Raw genomic sequence first — 20752 nt, 5'->3', positions numbered from 1 at the left:
CATAAAAGTTACCCTTATCAGATGCTCTAGAAGAGAAGCCACTGGTTGTTGAGATGTTATCGTCATCGTGCTGAGAGGTAGAATCTTTTATTTCCTTTACGAGGGACAGCCCAGGACTGCCAATGCCGAGCGCGGAAGAAGTGGAGGGCTGACAGTGTGGGACTGCAGAATCCAACATGGTGCAGTTCAGATGGCTGCGGTGGAGGGAGGGCCTCGTTAACACATCCGAGAAGTTCAGTGCAGACCTGCTCGTGGATGGCTCTAAACAAGAACAGCGAGACCGTCAGCTTCCCTACAGACAAGCTCACAGAAGCCAAAACCTGCTTTCTATCAACACCCGCGCTTATTGCCAAGTTTTAAGCACAAAAATAGAGAAGCTGAATTTAACTTCCTCACCCGGATAGGGTTTCATCTGTCTGATTACAACAGCAACACTGCTTGCAATACAGAGCATTAATGGCACATTACGAAGTATTTAAGGATGGGATTTTTCTGAATTTCATCAAAATCTCACCCTGCACTCAAGCGCTTAAACTGTGTCTTTTGCTAAATCAAACATCTATAAATGCCTTCTCCTCCAGATAATGCTTGCAATAAGCTTTCCAAAATTTGAGATTACATGACAAATTAAGGACAACTCTGCAGTTTTCATCATCATGTAAAAAAGATGGTGTTAGTCTGAATATGTAACTTGAAAATATTCTTTTGCAAAGAATTTCGGGGATTTATTTGTTCTGATGTCACATCATCCCTTCCAAATTCTACCATATCAGGTGAATTATCTCCTATCCACTAGCTTTTGAGATTTTGGCACAAAGGACAAGGAAGCAACACGGCTTCAGTTGTAAGACGGACATTTCTTCCTCATGTAAAGGATCTGTAAACATTGCCAATGTCCTGCAAAAGGCGGTCTCACAGCTCCAACTTGCCACATGAACAGAACAGCAAATAATGGCCATCTTGCCTGATATCCATGTATCTACCGTCCCTCCCACAATTTCTGGGTATGAACGTAATTTTGAGACACTGCTGTCCTGACATTTGTGCTGAAGCTTCAACCAGCTACGTCAATCTTCATAAGCACTGCACTACTAGTAATTAATTCTCTAATTCTGGTAGATTTTTAGGACTGTCTTGTTTGAGATGAAATAAAGCCTTATCAGACCAAAGGCTGGCCAAGCAAAGGAACACAGGCTGCTCCTGCACATTGGTACCTCAGAGGCAAAGAAACAAGCTTTCTAAAATAAAAATACCAGTAATAATAAAAAATTATTATTAATTATAGCTAGAAAGATTAACTACAATGTCCACGAACTGCAACACAAGCTACTAAAGGTTCTAGGGGGTCCCATCTGCTCCTGATTTCTTGGAGCTAGAAAGTTTGCTGTGCAGCTGTTCTCACTGAAAGGTCCTTTCACACAATTCTTCAGGAAAGCCAACACATGTTACTCATTCATGAAAACCTTCTCTATTCCTTTATACAAACTTATGCTCAAGCTACAGCTACACAGAGAGCTGTAAAGCTCCTTATTTACAATTAGATAACATTGCTGGGAAAGGTATTTCCTCATTACTTTTCATTCTGCCAACAACAGAAGCAGCTGACTGTCCACACAGATGGTTAGTACACGTGCTCAGACAAAACTTCTCACCTAATTAAAAACTGAGTTCCCAAAACTGCTAATTTAAGAGAAACTCAAATGAGAGCATATGCAAATTCACAGAGTATTACAGAAACAGTGAGAGGCACAGATATAAAGCACAGATTAATTTTAATATGATAAAAGGGTTGTAAAGTTATTTACCAAGGATCCAAATAGTTTTCAAAGACCCCAAGCTAGCAATGCCACACATTATTGTTACAAAATATTTCAAAAAAAATAATGTCATAAACAAAGTTCCTCAGATCTCCACTAAACTAACAAGGAAATTTAATACATTGATTGAAGAAGCCCAAAGGAAAAGGAAAAAAAAAAATCAGGACACAGGAAGGAATTTTCCTCTGGCATTCTAGCATCTGGTCTTTTGTTTTGAGGACAACAAAACAAATTAATGTTTCTACTACCTTAGGCAATTAGATGAACTTTCATTCCAGATCCTTTAAAAGAAAATGTAACCCAACACACTTGCAAATAAATGCTAGCAATATTTTGCACTTGGCTAAGTTAACTCATGACTTCCAAGGGCTCTAAGTCAACTTCCAGTATGTTTAAACTTTGAGTTGCTGAGGTTTTTTTCCCTTGTTTTTGCTACGTGTGGGATTATTTTGGGATGGGGTTTTTGATTGGTTGGTCATTTCAGTTTGGGTGTTGCAGGGTTTTTTGTTGGGTTTTTTTTCTGTCCAAAAGCTCCTTCCAGCCTCCCGTAGAAATGTAGATTCAAAACTAGAAATCTGTGAATAAATACAGATGGTCAGAATACTAAATGATATTTCACATACCTTCTAAATTAATTCTTGCTGATTCAGGCGTGACTCTCCCATCAATTACCATGGCGTCTTCATTTGCATAATCACGGTGATAGTTTACTGGATTCTCTTCCTCGTTTGCAGATTCATTCATATCTACACATTTATCTTCCCTTTTATTGAAATACTTCTGCAACCATCCTGGTACAATGTTCTTCACTGATTCAGTCACTCTGCTAAGGAGCCCCAGCTTGAAAGAAAAATACAGGAACACAGTCAGCAGCATTCTCTGGGATGCAGCCTTGCAGAGACCTCCAAGACAGACATTAGACAGCAATATTCAGATGAGTAAGATAAGAGGGTGGCAGATCGTTGATAAAGAATTCCTATACTTCTGGAACAAGCATGACAAAAATGTACCTAACACTGCTTTACGACTAAACCATCAATTTCTGCACTTCCCAGTGACCTTGGTAAAACTTCCACATTCTGAAACTACAGCTGAAGGTCAAAGGCTTGTCAAGTCGTAAGGTCATAAAGAAATTTGATCTCTACATAACCCCTGATGTACACACTTTTTTTTGAGGACTTTTTCTGCTAACACCTTCGCCTGAAAAACCACCAAACCCAGAAGCTCAGCAATTATCTACAGCAATAGCGATGAGCAGTAATAGCTACTAAAATCAGTGAACTTAAATATTTCTTTTTCTAATGCTGAACTGCAGGAACAATGTGCATCAAAACCCCCACTATTATGCTCTGAACAGTGAGGGTATCCTGAAAGAATCTCGGAAGAAACAGCTACAGTTGAACAATAGACTCTTTACACTACAGGACTGCTAAATGGATTCAATTTGATCAAATTTCATTTCATCGTATGTTAAAGTTTTGTATCTCCAAACCTTAATATTTGGCAGTTACTGAATGCATAAAAGCCATTTCCATTTTGACATTAACCAATTATTTGTAATGCTTACATTCTAGTAAGAAATACTTATTTAAAACTTTGATTCAGGCAGCCACTTGTTCCCCATCATGTCCTCAAAATTTCAACATGCCTTCTTGCCAAATCTCAACTCTGTGGAGCAGAGTGCCTGCAACACGGAGCTGCTCCTCTAACACTGACTGCAGCCACAGAACCAGCTGCTAACCTCTGCAAGCTGGAAGAAAGCACCAAAGCTACCTCCACAATTTCAACACTTTGGAAACTGAAAAACAACAAGATTGTAAAAAGATTTTTTGCTGAACTTCACTGCCAGTTGCTAACACATGCATCAAAGTAATTTGTTATTTTTCTGGGTTTAGGCAACAAAATTTTCTAAAAATTATTATTCATGTGTAGAAAATTGAGAGTGTTCTTTGAATGTGTAGCAGTTTGTCTAGCAAACGACTCTGAAACGAGAACCCTGTTCAACTCTATTCAACTTTCTTAAAAAAATAAATACACGTGAAAGAAAAAGTCTGTATCTGTCATTCACATCTTTCATACACAGTAACACAAACACCAACTTACAGGACACCCTTGAATATGGAGTCAGGAGGGGGGGCTGGCAAAGATGAGAAAGGGAAGGTAGAAAACAAAAGTCTTTTCACAGAAAGAAAGTCATCTTAATTTACAATATGACATTTTTCATAATCACCTGTAATTTAATCTTTTACTTGCACAAAGACAGAATAACTAGCCTGGGACAGCTTAAACCAGATAGAAGACAGCATACTAAACACATCTATCACAATTACCACACTAAGATGCACACTAATATGCCATGCTCAGGGTGTTGCTGCTATTCTACATAAATACTAAGCCTCAGCTTTCCAACAACAAAAACTGTGCGACACCAGAGCTCAGAAGCAGTTCAGTGCCTGGGACCAGCCCCTCATTTTCACCTTTACTTACGACACACTGTCCCCCTCTCAGGGAGTGAATATTTTGCTGCTATGAATAAAAGCATATCAGGAACTCAGAGGAGTCAAAATCTGTCAAAATAAGCCAATGGTCAGGACACAAACTGCATGCAAGACAAAAAGCTTTTTTTTCTTTCCAAAAAGCTAGGCATTACTACATTCAGTATTGCTAGAGAGTCTATCCATTAGAGAATAACACATTATTGCCCATAAAACGGGTGCCAGTATGATTCTCTTGCTGAGGAAATCCTCCCAGGACTGAAAGCTACCTGAGACACAAGATAGAAGAAGACACAGGCATCCAGAAGAGTAAATACCCAATCATTAGTAGTCCTAATGAGTAACTGCAGAATGTAGCTAGACTAGCAATAAACTAAGATGACATTTTACCATCCATATCTGACACCAGACTGGTTTGACCCTTTTGTGCAAATGGCAGCATTGCCATTCTCCACATCATCAGCATTCCAAGCTGGGTAACACAGGGTAACTTCCCAAACCTACCCATGAGCTGGAACTCAGCACAGCCATACTGCACCAAGTACTAATGGCCTGCTCCATCTGGCTTAGGCACAGTGGTAGACATGGAGCATAGTTTTATACTCCAGAATAATGCTGGCTTAGTAACAAAGCAAGAGAAAGCAAAATACATGTAAAGGCACCTATGTTTTCTGTCTGTGAAATATATTAAAGGCACTGTGAAAGAACTATGCAGGCATTATGAATGAGCCATCATCAAACACAGATCCCAGTGAAAAAAGACACCTTCCCCCTAAAAGTACTCCACATGCCCCAGGTATGCCCATTCAAATAGACACAGATCACACACACAAAAAAAATTCCTTCCATCATCTCTTATCTGCCCATCAGAGCTAAAAGCCAATCAATAAAGCTCTGTGGCTGGTTTCCTGATCAAGTCAGGCAGTTAAGGTACCACTGACCAACTACACATTTAAACATGTATACTCCCTATTCTTGCCGGAACAATTCAGCAAGTCATGCCTTACACTAGTCTTTAAAGCTTTAAATCTTACCCTAACTTGCACTTTTCTTATTCTTCAACTTCAGCACATGCATTTGAACACCCTTTCCCTCTCTCTGCACATACAAACAAGCCAACCCTGTCATGAAGAGAGCATTCCCCCTCTACTACTTCTGTGTCACCAGCTCTGCAGGTAGCCCATCCCATCTCCTCAGAGAGGAATATTAATCCTTCTACAAGGCTGGAAAGGATAGTACACATCTCACTGATGCCAACAGATCTTCAGATATGAAAAACAAAAGACACAGCAACAGACAACTCTAGCAGGCTTACTCTCCAAGCAATCTGCTCAGATCTCAATCTTCTCATACCACAGTTATGAACCAGTCTCTTCCAGAACACCTTCATTCAGTACAGCTACTCTGAACATGCTACTGTACAAAAACTGTTCTAGTTCCCAGTCTCAGGTTGGGAGCAGAGGATGTGGTGCTGGCATGCAGTCTGATGTTCATAACTTCTCATTTCTACAGCCCACACAGGTACCAAACTTTGTATTGTGGAAGGGCAGAAGACTCAGTGGGGAAATTCCAACAGTGTGACTGCTGTGTTTCATTCAGTGAACATGTTTTACTCCTTAACTGACTGATTTCAGAGGTTTGAGATGCTCTCAGTATAAACTGCTGTCTTCGCACCTCAAATATACTCATCCCAAAAAATATCAGTAGGAAAGCTGAACAAAATGAAAATCCACTGGAAAGACCCATTACCTTATGAATAGGTATTTACAAGAGTTTTTCAAAATCTGTGCATCATCTCAAGTGTCTGCAGCTCTGCTAGGTCTATCTAAATCTATGTATACAAACATCACAGCAACAGTAACTACAGTAACAGCTATTCCAAGGCACATTGACTTGACATCATGGAATCACTGAACTATTAAGGCAGGAAAAGACCTCTTAGATCACTGTGTCCAACTGTTACCCAAGAGTCCAAACCCTCCTTGTTTGGGCACAAACACTCATTTCTGAATTCCAAGCCCTGCTCCTCAGGTCCCAAGACTCATCTGAAGGTCCCAGAGCATTATTTTGAAGAGTCCAAGTCTGATTTGGAAGGCCCAAAGCCTAATTTGTAGAATTCAAAGTCTTCTTCAGAGAGTACAGAGGCACATCTTCAGGCCCAAACCCTAGTTTCCAAAGCCTCCATCTCAGATATCAAAGCCTCCTATTCAGGATTCAGCCTTTTATCTAATGGGCTCAAAGCCTTCCTCTATGCCTCCAAAAACCCATTTCTAGGGAGCAGAGCCTTAGTTCAAGGTATTGAAGCATCATTTGAGGGCCCAAAACCCAAAAAAACCCCAACCTCAGAGTTCAAACCCTCCTTCTCATCTCCAAAAGCCCACTTCCAGGGTCCAAAGCCCTGTGTTGAAGACTCAAATCCTTCCTTGGAAGGCCTAAAGCGCTCTTCTTATGAGGTCATGGAATCATTAAGGTTGGAAAACACCCTTAAAATCATCAAGTCCAACTGGTAATTCAGCACTACCATCATGTTCACCATTAAACCACGTCCTCAAGTGCCAGCTCCAACTGCCCTTCTCTGGATAGGCTCCAGCCCTTTAATGTTTTCCGTGTAGAGAGTGGCCCAAATCTGAACACAGGATTGGAGGTGTGACCTCACCAGAGCTGAGTACAGGGGACAATCACTGCCCTGGTCCTGCTGGCCACACTCTTGCTGACACACGCCCAGGATGTCACTGGCCTTCTTGGCCACCTGGGCAAAGCTGGCTCCTGTTCAGTCACCACTGCTGACCAGCACCACCAGGTCCTTCCCCACCAGGCAGCTTTCCAGCCACCCTTACCCCAGCCAGTAACACTGCAGGGGGTTGTTGTGACCCATGTTCAGGGGGTGGCACTTCATCTTATGGAACCTCATACAACTGGCCTCAGGCCATCTCCCCAGCCTTTCCAGATGCCTCTCTAGAACTTTCCTGTCCTCCAGCTGATCAACACTCCTGCCCAACTTGGTGTCATCTGCAAAACTGGCTTAGGGTGCAACTGATCCCCTTGTCCAGGTCATCAATAAAGATGTTAAAAAGGGCTGGCCCCAATATCGAGCCCTGGTGAGCACCATTTGTGACCAGCTGGATGCAACCCCATTCAGCACCATGCTCTGGGCCTGGCCACCCAGACAGTTTTTTACTCAGCAAAGATCACACCCATACACACCATGGGAAGCCAGCTTCTCCAGGAGAAAGCCATGGTGTCAAAGGCTTTACTGAATTCTAGGTAGATGACACCCAACATCCAGAGCCTTCGCCTCATCCACCAAGTGGGTAACCCTATCACACAAGGAGATAGAATTGGTCAAGTAGGACCTGCCTTTCATAAACCCACGCTGGCTGCAACACTAAGCAAAAGATATGCAGACAGGAAGTATCAGTTAACAAACAAGCGTCATAATTTACTACCTTAAAATACCATTTCTTCAAAGAATTTGTATCAAGAAAGAAAAATCAGTAGTTTGTGGTCACAGTTTGAATTCCAAACTTAAAAGAAGGTTATTTCTTGGCCAAAAATATTTATAGAATAAGACAGCTGTTCCCACTTGTAAGGGCCTTTCACACAGGATAGGGTGAGGAAAGTGCTGGCAGGAGCACTCAGTAGTGACACATTACTCAAAAACATCCGGTTTGTAACTGAGTTGACTTCAGTCCAGGAGGTTTAAGTATGAAAAAAATTCTATAAAAATCATATAACAGTCATACACTTACAGAAATTTGTCAGAGATGCAAAATACACAACTGAATAAAAGAGCTATTTTCCACTGCACTGTACACACATCTCTGAAAAATATCAAATTCTTGCCTTGCAGAGACTTCCTTGCTTCAAATTTCAAAGTTAAAATTATTAGAACATATGAATCAGTAAGTCCTCAAAAAGAAAACCTTCCCCTAACGGTGAAGTTCACTGAGATAGAGCAGATCAATCTAACCACTTCCAAACACCAAAAAGGAATTTTCTTGCCATCCATCCCCCACAGTTAGTTTATGTCAGCTCTGGCACATTGCAGGCTACTCTCCATACTAGCTGAATTCATTAATCTGGCAAAAAGTACGTGTTCCTCTGCTGGGCTAATGAGTTAGACTGGCTCAGTGCACCAGAACTGGCCTGAGAGAAAGCACGTTCAGGCAGCCAGAAGCAGAGGAACACGAAATAAAACTTCTCCCTTCTTTCAATCATCCTGTGTCCATATCATCGACGACTGTCCCATCCTCCTCTTCACCTCACCCTTCCCTTGTGCTGCCACTGGCACATTGTAAACAACCAAATTACAAACTGTAGCAAGGCTCTGTTAAATAGATCCAACCAAAAATCTGTCTATAGACTGCAGACGATGAGGACTACTCCTAAGGGGCATCAGGCTGCTGGTGCAGCTTATCATGTGCCTGCACTGATGCTCATGCAAAAGCAGGAATAGAAATGAAAACATGACATGATTGCCACGATCTTGCAGCAGCAGACTTAGACTGGCTTAGACTAACTCTACTTTTGCTGTTCCGGGAGTGGCTTGAATTTGGATGTAGGACAACAGAGTTTGATATTTCATTTAGAAAAAAGACAATAAAACTTACGACTTAATATGAACAGTATGTTTCAGGAATGCTATTAATTATGTAACATTTGAAAAACAACAATTTTATTTAAGGCAAGTGGACTAGTTCAGATTTATTCCTGAAAGTCATGAAGAAGGGATTATATTACCAGATGCCAGAGTATTTCTTTCTTATTGCTTAAGTGAGCCTTATTTTCCTTAGTCTAGTTAGCTTCAGAATAAACATTCCAGGGAAATGCAGGTATTTTCTGGCACTGTTTGCACATCTGTACACATCATTATCACTTACTTTATCACTGTTTTGAGAGTAAAACACCAGTAGGCACTCTGAGGCATAAATCGGTGCCTAACCCACTAAGCTAAATCTTTGTGACACTGAATGGTTTTATCTCAAGTTTTGTCCACACCTTCAGTTGACACAGTGACAACATTACAAAACGCACCACAAAGTACAAGGTACCTTTCTTTCCTCCTTTTAGGAAGCACCACATAGGCACCAGTTAACCCTCAGCAGCAATCAGCAATGGGCGCTGTAAATTACATTCACTATTACACTTTCAGATAGAAATCTATCAGCAGCAAAACCAAAAGATTCATGAGACTATTTTCCCTTACAACTTTAAAGGCAGTTTTAAAGCTCTTTCTTTCCCAATTTAAGAAGGAACTCCAAGTAGTTAATATTTTTAATTGAAGACTGTTGCAACTTAGCTGCCACAGTGTGTCTCCAGCTAAGTTTCATAAGTAGTATCTAGAATTATACTAATTGAAGTGCTGCTCAGAATATCTTTCCTATAAGGGAACCCTATAGCCTAAACTTACTATTTTTACTTTTATTTCTGACATAACCACATGGACCGGAAGTTTAAATGATCAAGAAGTACATTTCCCATGGCACCAGATGATCCTTGCAAGTCCAGTAGCACAAGTTATCAGGCTTAGCAAAGTGTAACACACATTTTATATTTCGGATTTAAAAACATTATTTAGGCATAAAATGGTTTGTTTTATTTATAGGTATTCTATACACAGGAAGGCCCAATTCATTACAGTATTTCAACATCACCAAACATAATTGATAATGGCAAAGTCTTCCTCTTTCCTGCACTTACAGCCAAGAAGTTCATGCATACAAGGGCTTCCAATGCATCATATCCCACACTACAGATTTGTTACCTGTTATAACATGCAAGGTTCCCAGCAAAGAGTGAAACATTTTCAATGCCATTTTGCCTGAAAGAACTCAAGAACAAAACACAGTATCACAGGCTAATCCATGGCACACAGTGGCGAGGACATACTATGCTTATAAAACACAAAAACCCAAACTCTCAAGCAACAGCTAAATGTCACTGAGGTCAGCTCACAGCGTGCCAATGTCCATCCCCGTGTCCAGTGCTTCCTAGTGAGGACTAGGCTTGAAGGTTTGAAGCATATTTCACAAAATTAAGCTACAAAATCTCACTCCTGACATTTTGGAAAACAGTCTTCAAAACAGAAGACTGGAATTAATTTTTTTTATATAATGCAGTATTAGCAAAAGACAGCAAAATATTCACATCCTCCCTCTGAAGTATCTTTTCTGTCCATGTTGATCTACAAACTGAGCTGACAATACCACATACTAGTCATTATGCAAAATCTACAGCAAATCCTGTTGCACCTTCAGTATGTTATCTAATTCACAAATTGGAACAGGTAAATTAAAATCAAGTAACTAAATAATCTCATTTATTCACTGTGATAATTTGGTACTTCAGCAAAATTCAAAACCTTCCTACTTTTTAAGTATCACACACAGACATTGTGCAGCATACAAAAGTTCAGCCTCACAATTCATCTAACCAGCATAACCTGCAATTACTAAATTGGACACATCTAACCCTGGCACATATACTTCTTGACTAGATTTTAAAATGTAAGAATTGGTGCCCAAGAGAAACCAAAGCAATGACCCTTGGACACAGTTGCTTTAGCTGGAGCAGTGAGGGGTATTGTTACATCCTTTGACATTTTAAGGTAATATTCTGAAAGTGTAAAGCCCAGGTAGCTTCAGCTCCACTGCAGGGCAATGATCTTCAGTTGTGAGAGGCAGCAGTGTCTTTCTGGCCATATTTTTTCATCACACTGCCACTGAGAGAACCAAGAGCATCTCACTTTAAACATATAACCAGTATCTTCAGACACTGTTCTCTTACCAGCAATATGAAAAATTGCCACTGCGCATAGAGATTATTTTTTTAGTGACTGAAGGTGACTAAAAAATCATCTACAAATATGTACATATTCTACAACTCTGAAAGTTTAGTAACAAACACTAAGGGTTGACATTAGAACACATGCATTGTTATAGATAAATTTAATACGTATCTGGTTGAACACAGCTACATTTAAATCAGTTTAAACCTTGTTTTCATCTGTTTAGCTTAGGATGATTTTAATTACAAATGCACCTGTATTACAGTCTCATCAATTTAATATCTCATTACTGTAAATATTTCAGTGCCTCACTGTAATCCAGTCTCAAAGAAAATGACAATTGAACAGTTTAGCTCTTTGCTTGGCTTACTCCAGTCTTGGAAGTCAAGGCCTTGAGCTCTAATAAGGCAAGGAGTCTTGAGACGTATCTACTTCAAAAACACTTGGTTCAAAAAGTAGTCATAACTAAAAGCAAAGTCAGCCAGCTTCCCAAGACACTCACATAACCTTTTCCAAGAGCAGAACCACCAAGAAAATATGAAATAGCCTCAGCAAGGAGAAAGAAAATTTTCTTCTGGGTCAGGTATTTGCAAACTGTGTGTGTGGCTGTTCACAGCCGTAGGACTCAATGCAGGCTGGTGTGCCTGTACTAGCACACACACTCCACCACAGCAAATGGAAATGTAAAGATGAACTCTGGTTGAAAAAACCACAGTAGTCTCAACTAAGCCAAACCCACCCAAAGATCCTGTACTTAAGTGCAACAGGCATAGAATGTTCTGGGTTGGAAGGGACCTTTAGAGGTAATCTAGTCCAAACTTCCCTGCAACAGAGAAAGGACATCTTCAACTAGATCAGGTTGCTCAGAGCCCCATCCAACCTGACCTTGAATGTTTCCAGGAAGACAGCTTCAACCACCTCCCCAAGGCATTCTCTTCCAAAGTACCACCATCCTCTTCTTAAAAAGTCTCCCTTACATCCAGTGTGACTCAACCCTCCTTCAGTTATAGGAGTCTAAGTCCCCTTTAGGTAGTCAAAGGTGGCCATAAGGTTTTCCCAGAACCTTCTCTTCTGCAGAGTAAGGAGTCCTAACTCTCTCAGCCCATCTTCATGGGAGAGGTGGTCCTGCCCCCTGACAATTCTTGAGGCCCATCTTTGGCCTCACTCCAACAGGTCCATATCCTTCCCGCGCTGGGGACCCCACAGCTGGATGCAATACTCCACTCCTCTCTCACCAGAGAGGAGTGGGAGAACGGATTCCCTTCCCTCAACCTGCTGGCCACACTGCTTTGGATGCAGCCCAGGATATAGTTGGCTTTCGGGAAGCACACATGGCCAACAGAGGCATTATTTCCTTCCTCAAGAGACAGCACAACCCCAAAGATAGGATTAGAGGATGGACCAGCAAAAGGATTACCAGCCTAGAGGAACAGTGACATTTACACTGAAACCATGCCCGTGTGTTTCATGTGTGCTCTGTGGACCAGCCGTGGCAGCTGACAGAACTACAAACACAAAGAGGCTGCACGGCACCCCAGAGATCACCTATGACTTACAACCACCTCCTCAGAGGATGGCCCAAACCAGCCACAGCTGACTCCACCTGGGTTTTGAGACTTCTCTGGGCAGTTCTTCCAACATGCTGGCTAGCCTCACATTTAAAATATTTTTCCTATAATGAAATCAGAATTTCCATTTTTGCATCCTCAGTCCATTATCTCTTTGTATTGCTATGAAACTCCTGGAAGAGCCTTGCTACACCTTCTCTACAGTCTTACTAGATATTTGCTGCTCGCAATCTGAACATACCCAGTTCTCTAAGCCATCATCCTTTTGGTGCCCCTTAACCAGACTCACTCCTGTAAGTTTTACTTGTCTTTTTTTTTAACTGGGAGGCCAAAACTAGACACAACACTCCAGATGTAGTCCTAGATGTGCTGCATGTAGGGGAAAAAACAAGTCCCTTAACATCCTTCCCCACACACTTACTAATACCTCCCAGTATGTAGCTGGCCTTCTTTACCACAAGAGCACGCTGACTCACATTCAACTTGCTGTCCAGCAGGTAGGTGGGGTTGTTTTGTCCCAGATGAAGGACTTCACATTTGCCTTTATTAAAACTCACAAGGCTCCTGGCAGTCCATTTCTGCCAAGTTCCCTCAAAGCCAGTCCTATTCTTCATTATAGAACAGGGCTGAAGTTCCCAAGGGAATTGATATTATCTGGGAAACTACGGAGGATCCATGCCATTCCTTCATCCCAGGTTGTTAACAAGACATGGAACAGCATCAGCCTAAGTCTCAACCTCTGAGAGCTCTATCAGCAACTGGCTGCCACTGGATCTTTGTACTGCTGTCACAACCCTATGAGGTCAATGGTCCTGCTAATTTTGCAGTCGCTTTCCGGTCCACCTGATGAGCCCGTATCTCCCCAAGTGGACAAGAGGGATCACATGGGAGACCATGCCGCAGGCACTGCTAAAGTCCAGGTAAACAACATCCACCGTTTGCCCCATGTCCACTGAGGCAGCCATCCCAGTGTGTCATGAATTCATTACGGGGGGCTATGGCAGCCCACCCACCACCCGCAACAGCCTGGGATACTTTGGCTCAAATATTTTCGGGCACACAAAGGAGATTCTGAACTCTGTCCTGCCGAGTTGTTAGAACCAGCAGCAGCTCAGTTTGTCCATGGCAGGGAGCAAGAACTGATTCTAATTACTGACTGCAGGAATAAATAACTCAGAGGAAGTGAGGCGCTGCCAGCAACCAAAGACAATTTGCAGTGTCCCAGCTAACACAGTCAATTATTTCATCTGCTTTTTTCTTCTCCTAAGACACCACTCACTAATACTGTTTTTCCTGAACACTTCACAGCCTCCAAGACTGACACGACACCACTTTGAAACAAACCCCAGAATATTAACAAAATGCTATAGCAATCATCATCTACAATTTGTACAAGTGTACAGTACTGCTAGCCTAAATGAGAGAAAACTGTCAATATCTCAGTTTTTAAGTTCTTCCCAATTAGGATACATTTCTGTTTACAGTAGCACTAGAAAGCCAAGTGCCAAATTTAAACACCAGTTTTGCTAATACAGTAGCACATTGCGGGAACAGAGATAAAACTTTTGATGTTGACTATTAGCCCATTTTTTAAAACAAATATTTAAACACACATTAAACATTTCTTCAAATCTATTTGTTTTAGCTTAGTGTGCTAGCTTACTACTAAACCAAATCAAGCAGAATTGCATACAAATACAACCACATTAAGTGTGCTTCAAGGTTCAATCCTGGTGACAGGAGTTAATACAATTGCATTTGTGTAGGTCCATATGGAATCTCTTTATTAAGATTTTTTTAATTAGTATTTTTCTGTTTAAGGTCTACAAAACATTACCTAGGTTACATTACTCAATAAGATACTCTCGGAACACTTTAGCATCAAAGATTCAAAATTTCCTCACAAAATAAACCTGGTGATTTGCAAGATCCCTCCTGGCCACTGCCAAGCAAGGCCTACCTTCAAGACAGCAGCGGGTGACAACGCAATCAATGCTGTAGACACTGCTGCGTACAGTTTTCAGTTCCCAATCCTGTAGCTAGTCCCTCTGGGAAGAACCTTACAGGATGTCTCAAGTGACTTGGTGAAACTCACAAATCACAAAAAAAGAGGGGCTTTTCACAACCGGGGCCAATGAAAGTGGCTTCCAGTGGCCTTCTGGTCCCCTTTGTCAGGTTACATGCTAACTGTATCAGCACAAGACCTAACTACAATATGTGGAGAGACTTACACTGGTTTTATCAAGGAAAACATCCTTGGATTTGGACATCGACATTATAAATATGCACCGGCACATACACACATAGGAGAAAAGGAAAACATTACTCCTCAGCAGAAGTTTTGATCTACAGACATTATCTCTAATATCAAACAGCTCTAAGCTAAAGCTTAACATGAATATAGAAATTTATGGGAAGGATATAAACACTTTTCAGGTAACTGCTTTATTCTTGTGCTTAAATTTGCCTGTATGAGTTTAAATAAAAGTGCAGGAAAATCAAAATTCTCTGACTCCTTCATTTGAATGCTTAATTATCAAACAAAAAAAATACCAAGAAAAGTTATTTTATTCTCTTCTCCTTTAAGTCACACTTAAAATCTCTGAAATCTATTACCTGGATGAGAATGGCACAGTTCCAAGTTAAACTAGCGTGTGCACACACATGAAAGCACAAAATTAAACATAAAATTACAGCAGGAACATACAGATACTCCAGCAGTGCAAACATCCCTCCCATTCACACATCCACAATGCCCATCATGAGTCTATCCAAATGACCAGTACAAACCAGCATTTAGAAATACTGGGGCCACACCTGGAAGATGTAATCCACATGCTGGACACAACAGCTCCCTCACTTGGCATGTGCTCAGCTCTCAAAGAAGCTGTAATTTTAAGCCAAGTGCCTAGGCTTCTTTAGAAGTGCAGGAGGAGGTAGGATATTTCAGCATGGGACGGCCAAGTAAAGAGCGTGCTGAGCACAGCATAACCCAAAGTCAATGCATTCAGTGTGGAGCTGTCAACATTCTGCCCCTAGAAAAGCACAGTCAATGGGAAGAACTCCACAATTCTATTCCAAGAACGCCCACCCACACAAAAACGCTCTTTTCCTTCTGAGATGTGATTCCCACACCTCAGATCTTCATGGTGGGTGAGTGGATACCATCCTTACCTCCTGGTGTTGCTACTTTTTGTTTCATGGTTTAATAACACAGCTGCTGACAGTGCACTTCTTGTAAGGCAGGATGGTAGCCCAGAAAGGAAAATACCGTGGTTTAGTTCCTTCGCTAGTGGGGGAAATCTACTCCTATCTCCATCTTCCAAGAGAAAATACAAGCTGCAAGTCACATCCTCCAAGCAGCATCTGTTCATCCCTCCTATTTGAGACTGGTTTAAAAAAAGACTCCACACTTAAAAAAACACACATGCAAACATAATGAAATATAACTCTATCAGACACTTGGGGAGACAAGGGCAGGAAATTCTGCACCTAGCATGTTTATTCCAAGAGTATATAAAACAAATAACTTCTGAAATCATGGATGAGAGGCTGTATGTATCTACCCTTGGAAGGTAACATCTTCTTATACATCCTCTTCCTGGCTCAATGAATCACACATTCTTTTTCTGAATAACAACACAGTTTCAGTCAGAAGAACTCAAAGACAACACACAGCTTGGCAACTGGGATATTTGCCCAGAACGTGGAAGATGTAGGTTGATGCCTCTAGGCAAAAAAGAAATCTGAAGCAGGGTCTACCACATTTTGAACAAATGCTTTAGCTAATCATCTTTGAAAAACAGAAGCATCTCCTCTTCCAAATGCATTTTAAAGCCATTGCTGCACTTAATAGAATACTGACTCTGCAGCACACTGGGCACAACTGGAGAATTCCCACCTGACCAAGCTCCCTGGCAGATTATGGTAAAATAACAACATCAAGAAAGCATAACAACATCAGAAAAGCAAACAGCCTCGTTGTAAGCCTGGCATCATGCTACTCATCTTTCATACAAGTGGAAAAGAATCAGATATCCTAAGAACTTTAAAGGTATTGGCAATATGGCATTCACTGCTTAAGCACCTCTGGAGCTTGATGACAGAGACTGGTTTTCAGGATTGCAGTCCTGACCCCAGGCACTTAGAACAGCTTTAATACACTATTTCTATGAGCTTACTCATTGATAATAGTTAGGGGAGCAAGAGATCATGTCCAGACTGCACTGAGCACTTCCACGCCTTCCCAAATTCATTACTGAGAGACAACACCAAACCACAGAATGCTTTCTGCAGAGTGGATTTATACTGAAAATAGGAACACTTATCAAGTAATTCCAGTCCAAGTCAGCTATTTACCCAGAGCTCATCTTTCTATGTAACACAGGTTAGCAAGCTACACAGGGTTAAAAAACTATCCCTTACAACAAATGCACATATCTGACACCTATCCGTGTGCCTGTTTACCATTTCTTCTCTTGTAAATTTGACTCCTTGTAAATTTGATTGACATATTTGATTTGCAGCATCCATGCCCTGCACTGAATCCCACAGATATCCCCCAAGCACGTGTTTGTTTTGCCCCATTGTTTAAACAGACCTACTAGAAAACACATAGAGATAACAGACAATAGAATAATCACAAAACCACCTAACCTAATTATTTTAAATTCACCTGTTTTATCAGCTATCTACAGAGTATCACCACGTGCAGGATATTGCAATCTCAACATTACTCTGCTGTTCATGTAAGAGCTTTCAACATTTACTCTGCAAGTGCAGTGATTCTTTGGATGAAGAGTCACCGTGCCCGTTTTACAAGGACAACGCTGCTGATCAGTGTGCTATACAAAGGATTAACTACAGCACTTCCCAAATAATAATTATAACTAACAATTTACGTGTAACACACCTCAATTTTGCATACACTATTTAATCGCTTGGTTTATATTACCAATTTAATAACGTAAGCGCTTTGGTTTTACAGTCAATTTCAGGTTCATAAATACATGTGAAAGGCATTTCCAGTGCACTGTCTCCGGGCATCTTGAAATTCCCTGATGAACAGGAGCCGGGAAGGATCTTTGCTTCTACTCCCTGCAGCCACTCTAAATGGTATAGGATCTTTGTACTGCAATTTACAAACCGCGTTTTTCTGTTATCCATCTATTCTGTCCTACAATACAAAGGAGGACAAATGCCCTATGAACTACATTCCGCTTGCACTACACCAGCATGTTTAGGTACAGGCAAGACACTAAAGAAACGTAAGGGTTCTGCAGGCAGCATCCTAAAAAGAACCCCAAAAACCAAAAAGCCAAAAAAAAAAAAAAAAAAACAACCCCAAAAACCTCAAAAAACAGCAACAATGGAAGACGCCTAACGACACAGACTCATCTGCAACCTGGAATTTATCAAGGAAGGCAAATATCGGAAGCGATGCACTGAAATCTGACGAGTAACTCTAACTTGATAAGCCAGTCAAGATCATCATAACCAGGATTTAACCGGGCAGCCCGGAGACAAAACGAGCATCCCGCGGAGCGGGAGCCAGCCCGCTCCAGCCGCAAGGAGAGGGAATGCGCACCTACCCCTTCCCAGTCGCCTTCTCCTCCTCCCGCCTTTGCTCCTGCCTAGCGGGGGACAGGCGGGAGACAAAGGGGAGGCGAGAATCCCCCCGCAGCCCGGCGGTGCCGGAGCGGGGTGAGCGCCCGGAAATCCCACAATCCCCGCGGCCCCGGCGGGAAACCCTTCCCTCCTCCCTCCCCGCGGGCCGCTCCACCGGGAAACCCCGGCCCGGCGCCGCGCACGTGGGACTGCGTGGAGAGCGGGGTGGGGGAGGGCGGCGGAGGGAAGAGGCGGCTCTGCCGGGCCGGGCCTCCGGTGCGCCTCCTCCCGCCGCTGAGGGGAGCGCCGGGGGAGAAGCGGGCTGGGAGGGGAAGGCGTTCAGGGGGCTGACCCGCGACCTCACCTGCTGCTTGCCCCTCGCGTAGGGCGGCTTCGCGGCTCCCAGGTGGTGCCGTCGGGTCCGGATCTTGCCGCCGCCGCCGCCGCCGCCACCCGAGGCCATGATGCGATCCGGCCCGCCGCCGCCGGCGGCCTCCTGCTCCTGGTGCGGCCGCTGTCCTCTCCCGCGGCCCGGCAGCGCCGTCGCTGTCACCGTCCCCGCGGGGACGCGCCCGGCCCGGCCCGGCCTCTCTCCCCCCGCGCCGCTCCCGCCCGCCACGCGCCGCGCGCGGCCTCTGGTGCGCGCGCGGGGGGCTCCTCCGCGGCCTCCGCCCCGCCCCTACCGCGCGCGCGCGCGCGCGCTCGCGCGTCTCTCCCTCTCCCGCGTCTCTCCCTTCCCCGCGTTCCCTCCGCGATCCCTCCGCCCGCCGCTCCTCGCTCGCGTTCTCCCGCCCGGCGGCGGCGCCCCGCGCGCTGCCCGCCCGCCCGCCCGCGGCCCGAGCCGCCGCCGCCGCACCCCCCTGCCCCGCCGACCAACCACACGGCGGCCGCCTCGGGCCGCGCGCGCGTCAACAGCCCGCGCGGCCGCGTCACACCAGCGGCGCCGGGCGGACGGCCCGGCAGCCCCCGCGCGCGCACCGCCCCCGCTCCCAGGGAAGCGGGAGGGACCGGGCCGGGTCGGCTGCGCGGGAAAAGCGCTCGCTGGGATCTGCCGCGACCCGCAAAGGGACGTGGCGCAGGAAATGTCCGGCCCTGGGCGCAGCTTAGGGACGCCTTACGGGCTGAGAGCACAGGTTTGTGCCGGAGGCCCGCCGCGGGTGATTCCAGCGCCTTCTCCCCTCTTCCCGCGGAGTTTCACAGAATGGCTCAGTTTGAAAGGGAGCACAGTGAGTCATCTGGGCTAACCTTCCCGCTCAGTGTCGTCCCAAAGCACATGGCACAGAATTGCATCCAGGCAGTTCCTGAATTTCTGCAGTGAGTGAGACCCACAACCTCGGTGGGGATCCTGTTCCAGTCCTCGGTCATTCGCACAGTATTTTTTTTTCTCGTATTTAGGTGGAATTTCCTGTGCACCGGTTTCTGCCCGTTGCCTCTTGACCTGCGGCTTGGCACCACCGAGCAGAGCCTAGCTCCGTCCTCCTGACACTGCCCCCGGAGACACAACCTACCCACGCTGAACCTCCCCCAAAGGACAGCGGGAGGGGATGTTCCCTTGCCCCTGACGAGGAACAGCGTGCTGAACGCGGCAGGAAAAACGGCACCGGGAGGCCCGCGCTGCTCCCCCAGGCTGCCAAGAGCGACTGGGTTTGTGTAAGCAAGAGACACAGCAGGTGCAGGTTCTTCATCGCTCAGTGTTGGCATATGGAAATGAGGTAGGGGGAAAAAGCTTCAACATGGTTTTTACTTCCTCGAACCATGGGGAAGAGTGCATTCCCTATTACAAAGCTAAAATACATTAAAATGTGTTTTGGTTTTTTATTCTACTGAAAGGAAAGTTGAGAAAAATCTGTCGTTTCATATTTTATTTTTTAGCACTAACTTGCTGTGGGAAGGATAGAGCTGAGGATTGCAGAAAATCACAAGCACCTTACCTATGTACAAGTCAATAAAAATGTTACCTAGGACAGAGCCCTGATGCACCACACACCCCTTCCACCAAAAAAAAAACCAAAGAAACAAAAAAACAAAAAAAAAAAACCCCACCCAAATATTTATCCTAGCATGCTTCTGAAGAAAGGGTGTGTGGCTCTGGGAGAGGTGTGGGGGAAATGATGGGGGACTCAAGGGTGATTCTGAAAGCGTGCAGAAATACAAACAGGCACCAGCTACAGTGGAACAGCTGTAAGAAGAAATGGTACTGGGGAGTTTTGTGCTGCCTCTTCTCTGCTTCAATACTGGTTTTGAACTTCATTGGGGGTCTTCCCACCTCTCCTACATGACTTAACACCTCAATTCCTTTGTCCCATCATTATTATCTACAGGAGATAACCATTATCCAATACCCAGCAGTGTGGAATTACTTTCCAAATATTTCTCCTCATAAACTACACTCTTAACTCTCCTGCCCCACAACTGTATATACAATTTTACATGCGGGGGATGACTTGCAGTGATAGACAACTCCTACGCTGGAACATC

At 43.8% G+C, this 20752-nt stretch overlaps 1 protein-coding gene across 5 annotated transcripts in view; it reads right to left on the bottom strand.

Moving 5' to 3' along the window:
- The window catches only part of NUP153 (nucleoporin 153), a 44208-nt gene extending 25140 nt beyond the window's left edge, over positions 1 to 19068 (bottom strand). For all 5 annotated transcript variants that reach the window (XM_066188529.1, XM_066188537.1, XM_066188547.1 and 2 more), the window contains exons 1-3: positions 18639 to 19068; positions 2441 to 2657; positions 13 to 261 (exon numbers count right to left, since the gene is read on the bottom strand). In XM_066188529.1, coding sequence (XP_066044626.1) covers positions 13 to 261; positions 2441 to 2657; positions 18639 to 18737 — 565 coding nt within the window. In that variant the 5' untranslated portion in view covers positions 18738 to 19068. The remainder of the gene's footprint in view (positions 1 to 12; positions 262 to 2440; positions 2658 to 18638) is intronic.
- Between the last annotated feature and the right edge of the window lie 1684 nt (positions 19069 to 20752).

The sequence above is a fragment of the Chamaea fasciata genome, unplaced genomic scaffold (genome assembly GCF_029207755.1).
Source record: "Chamaea fasciata isolate MVZ Bird 193981 ecotype frontalis unplaced genomic scaffold, bChaFas1.0.hap1 SCAF_1, whole genome shotgun sequence".
Lineage (NCBI taxonomy): Eukaryota > Metazoa > Chordata > Aves > Passeriformes > Sylviidae > Chamaea > Chamaea fasciata.
Note: the sequence above shows the minus strand (reverse complement) of the source record. Positions and strands in the feature narration are given on the sequence as shown.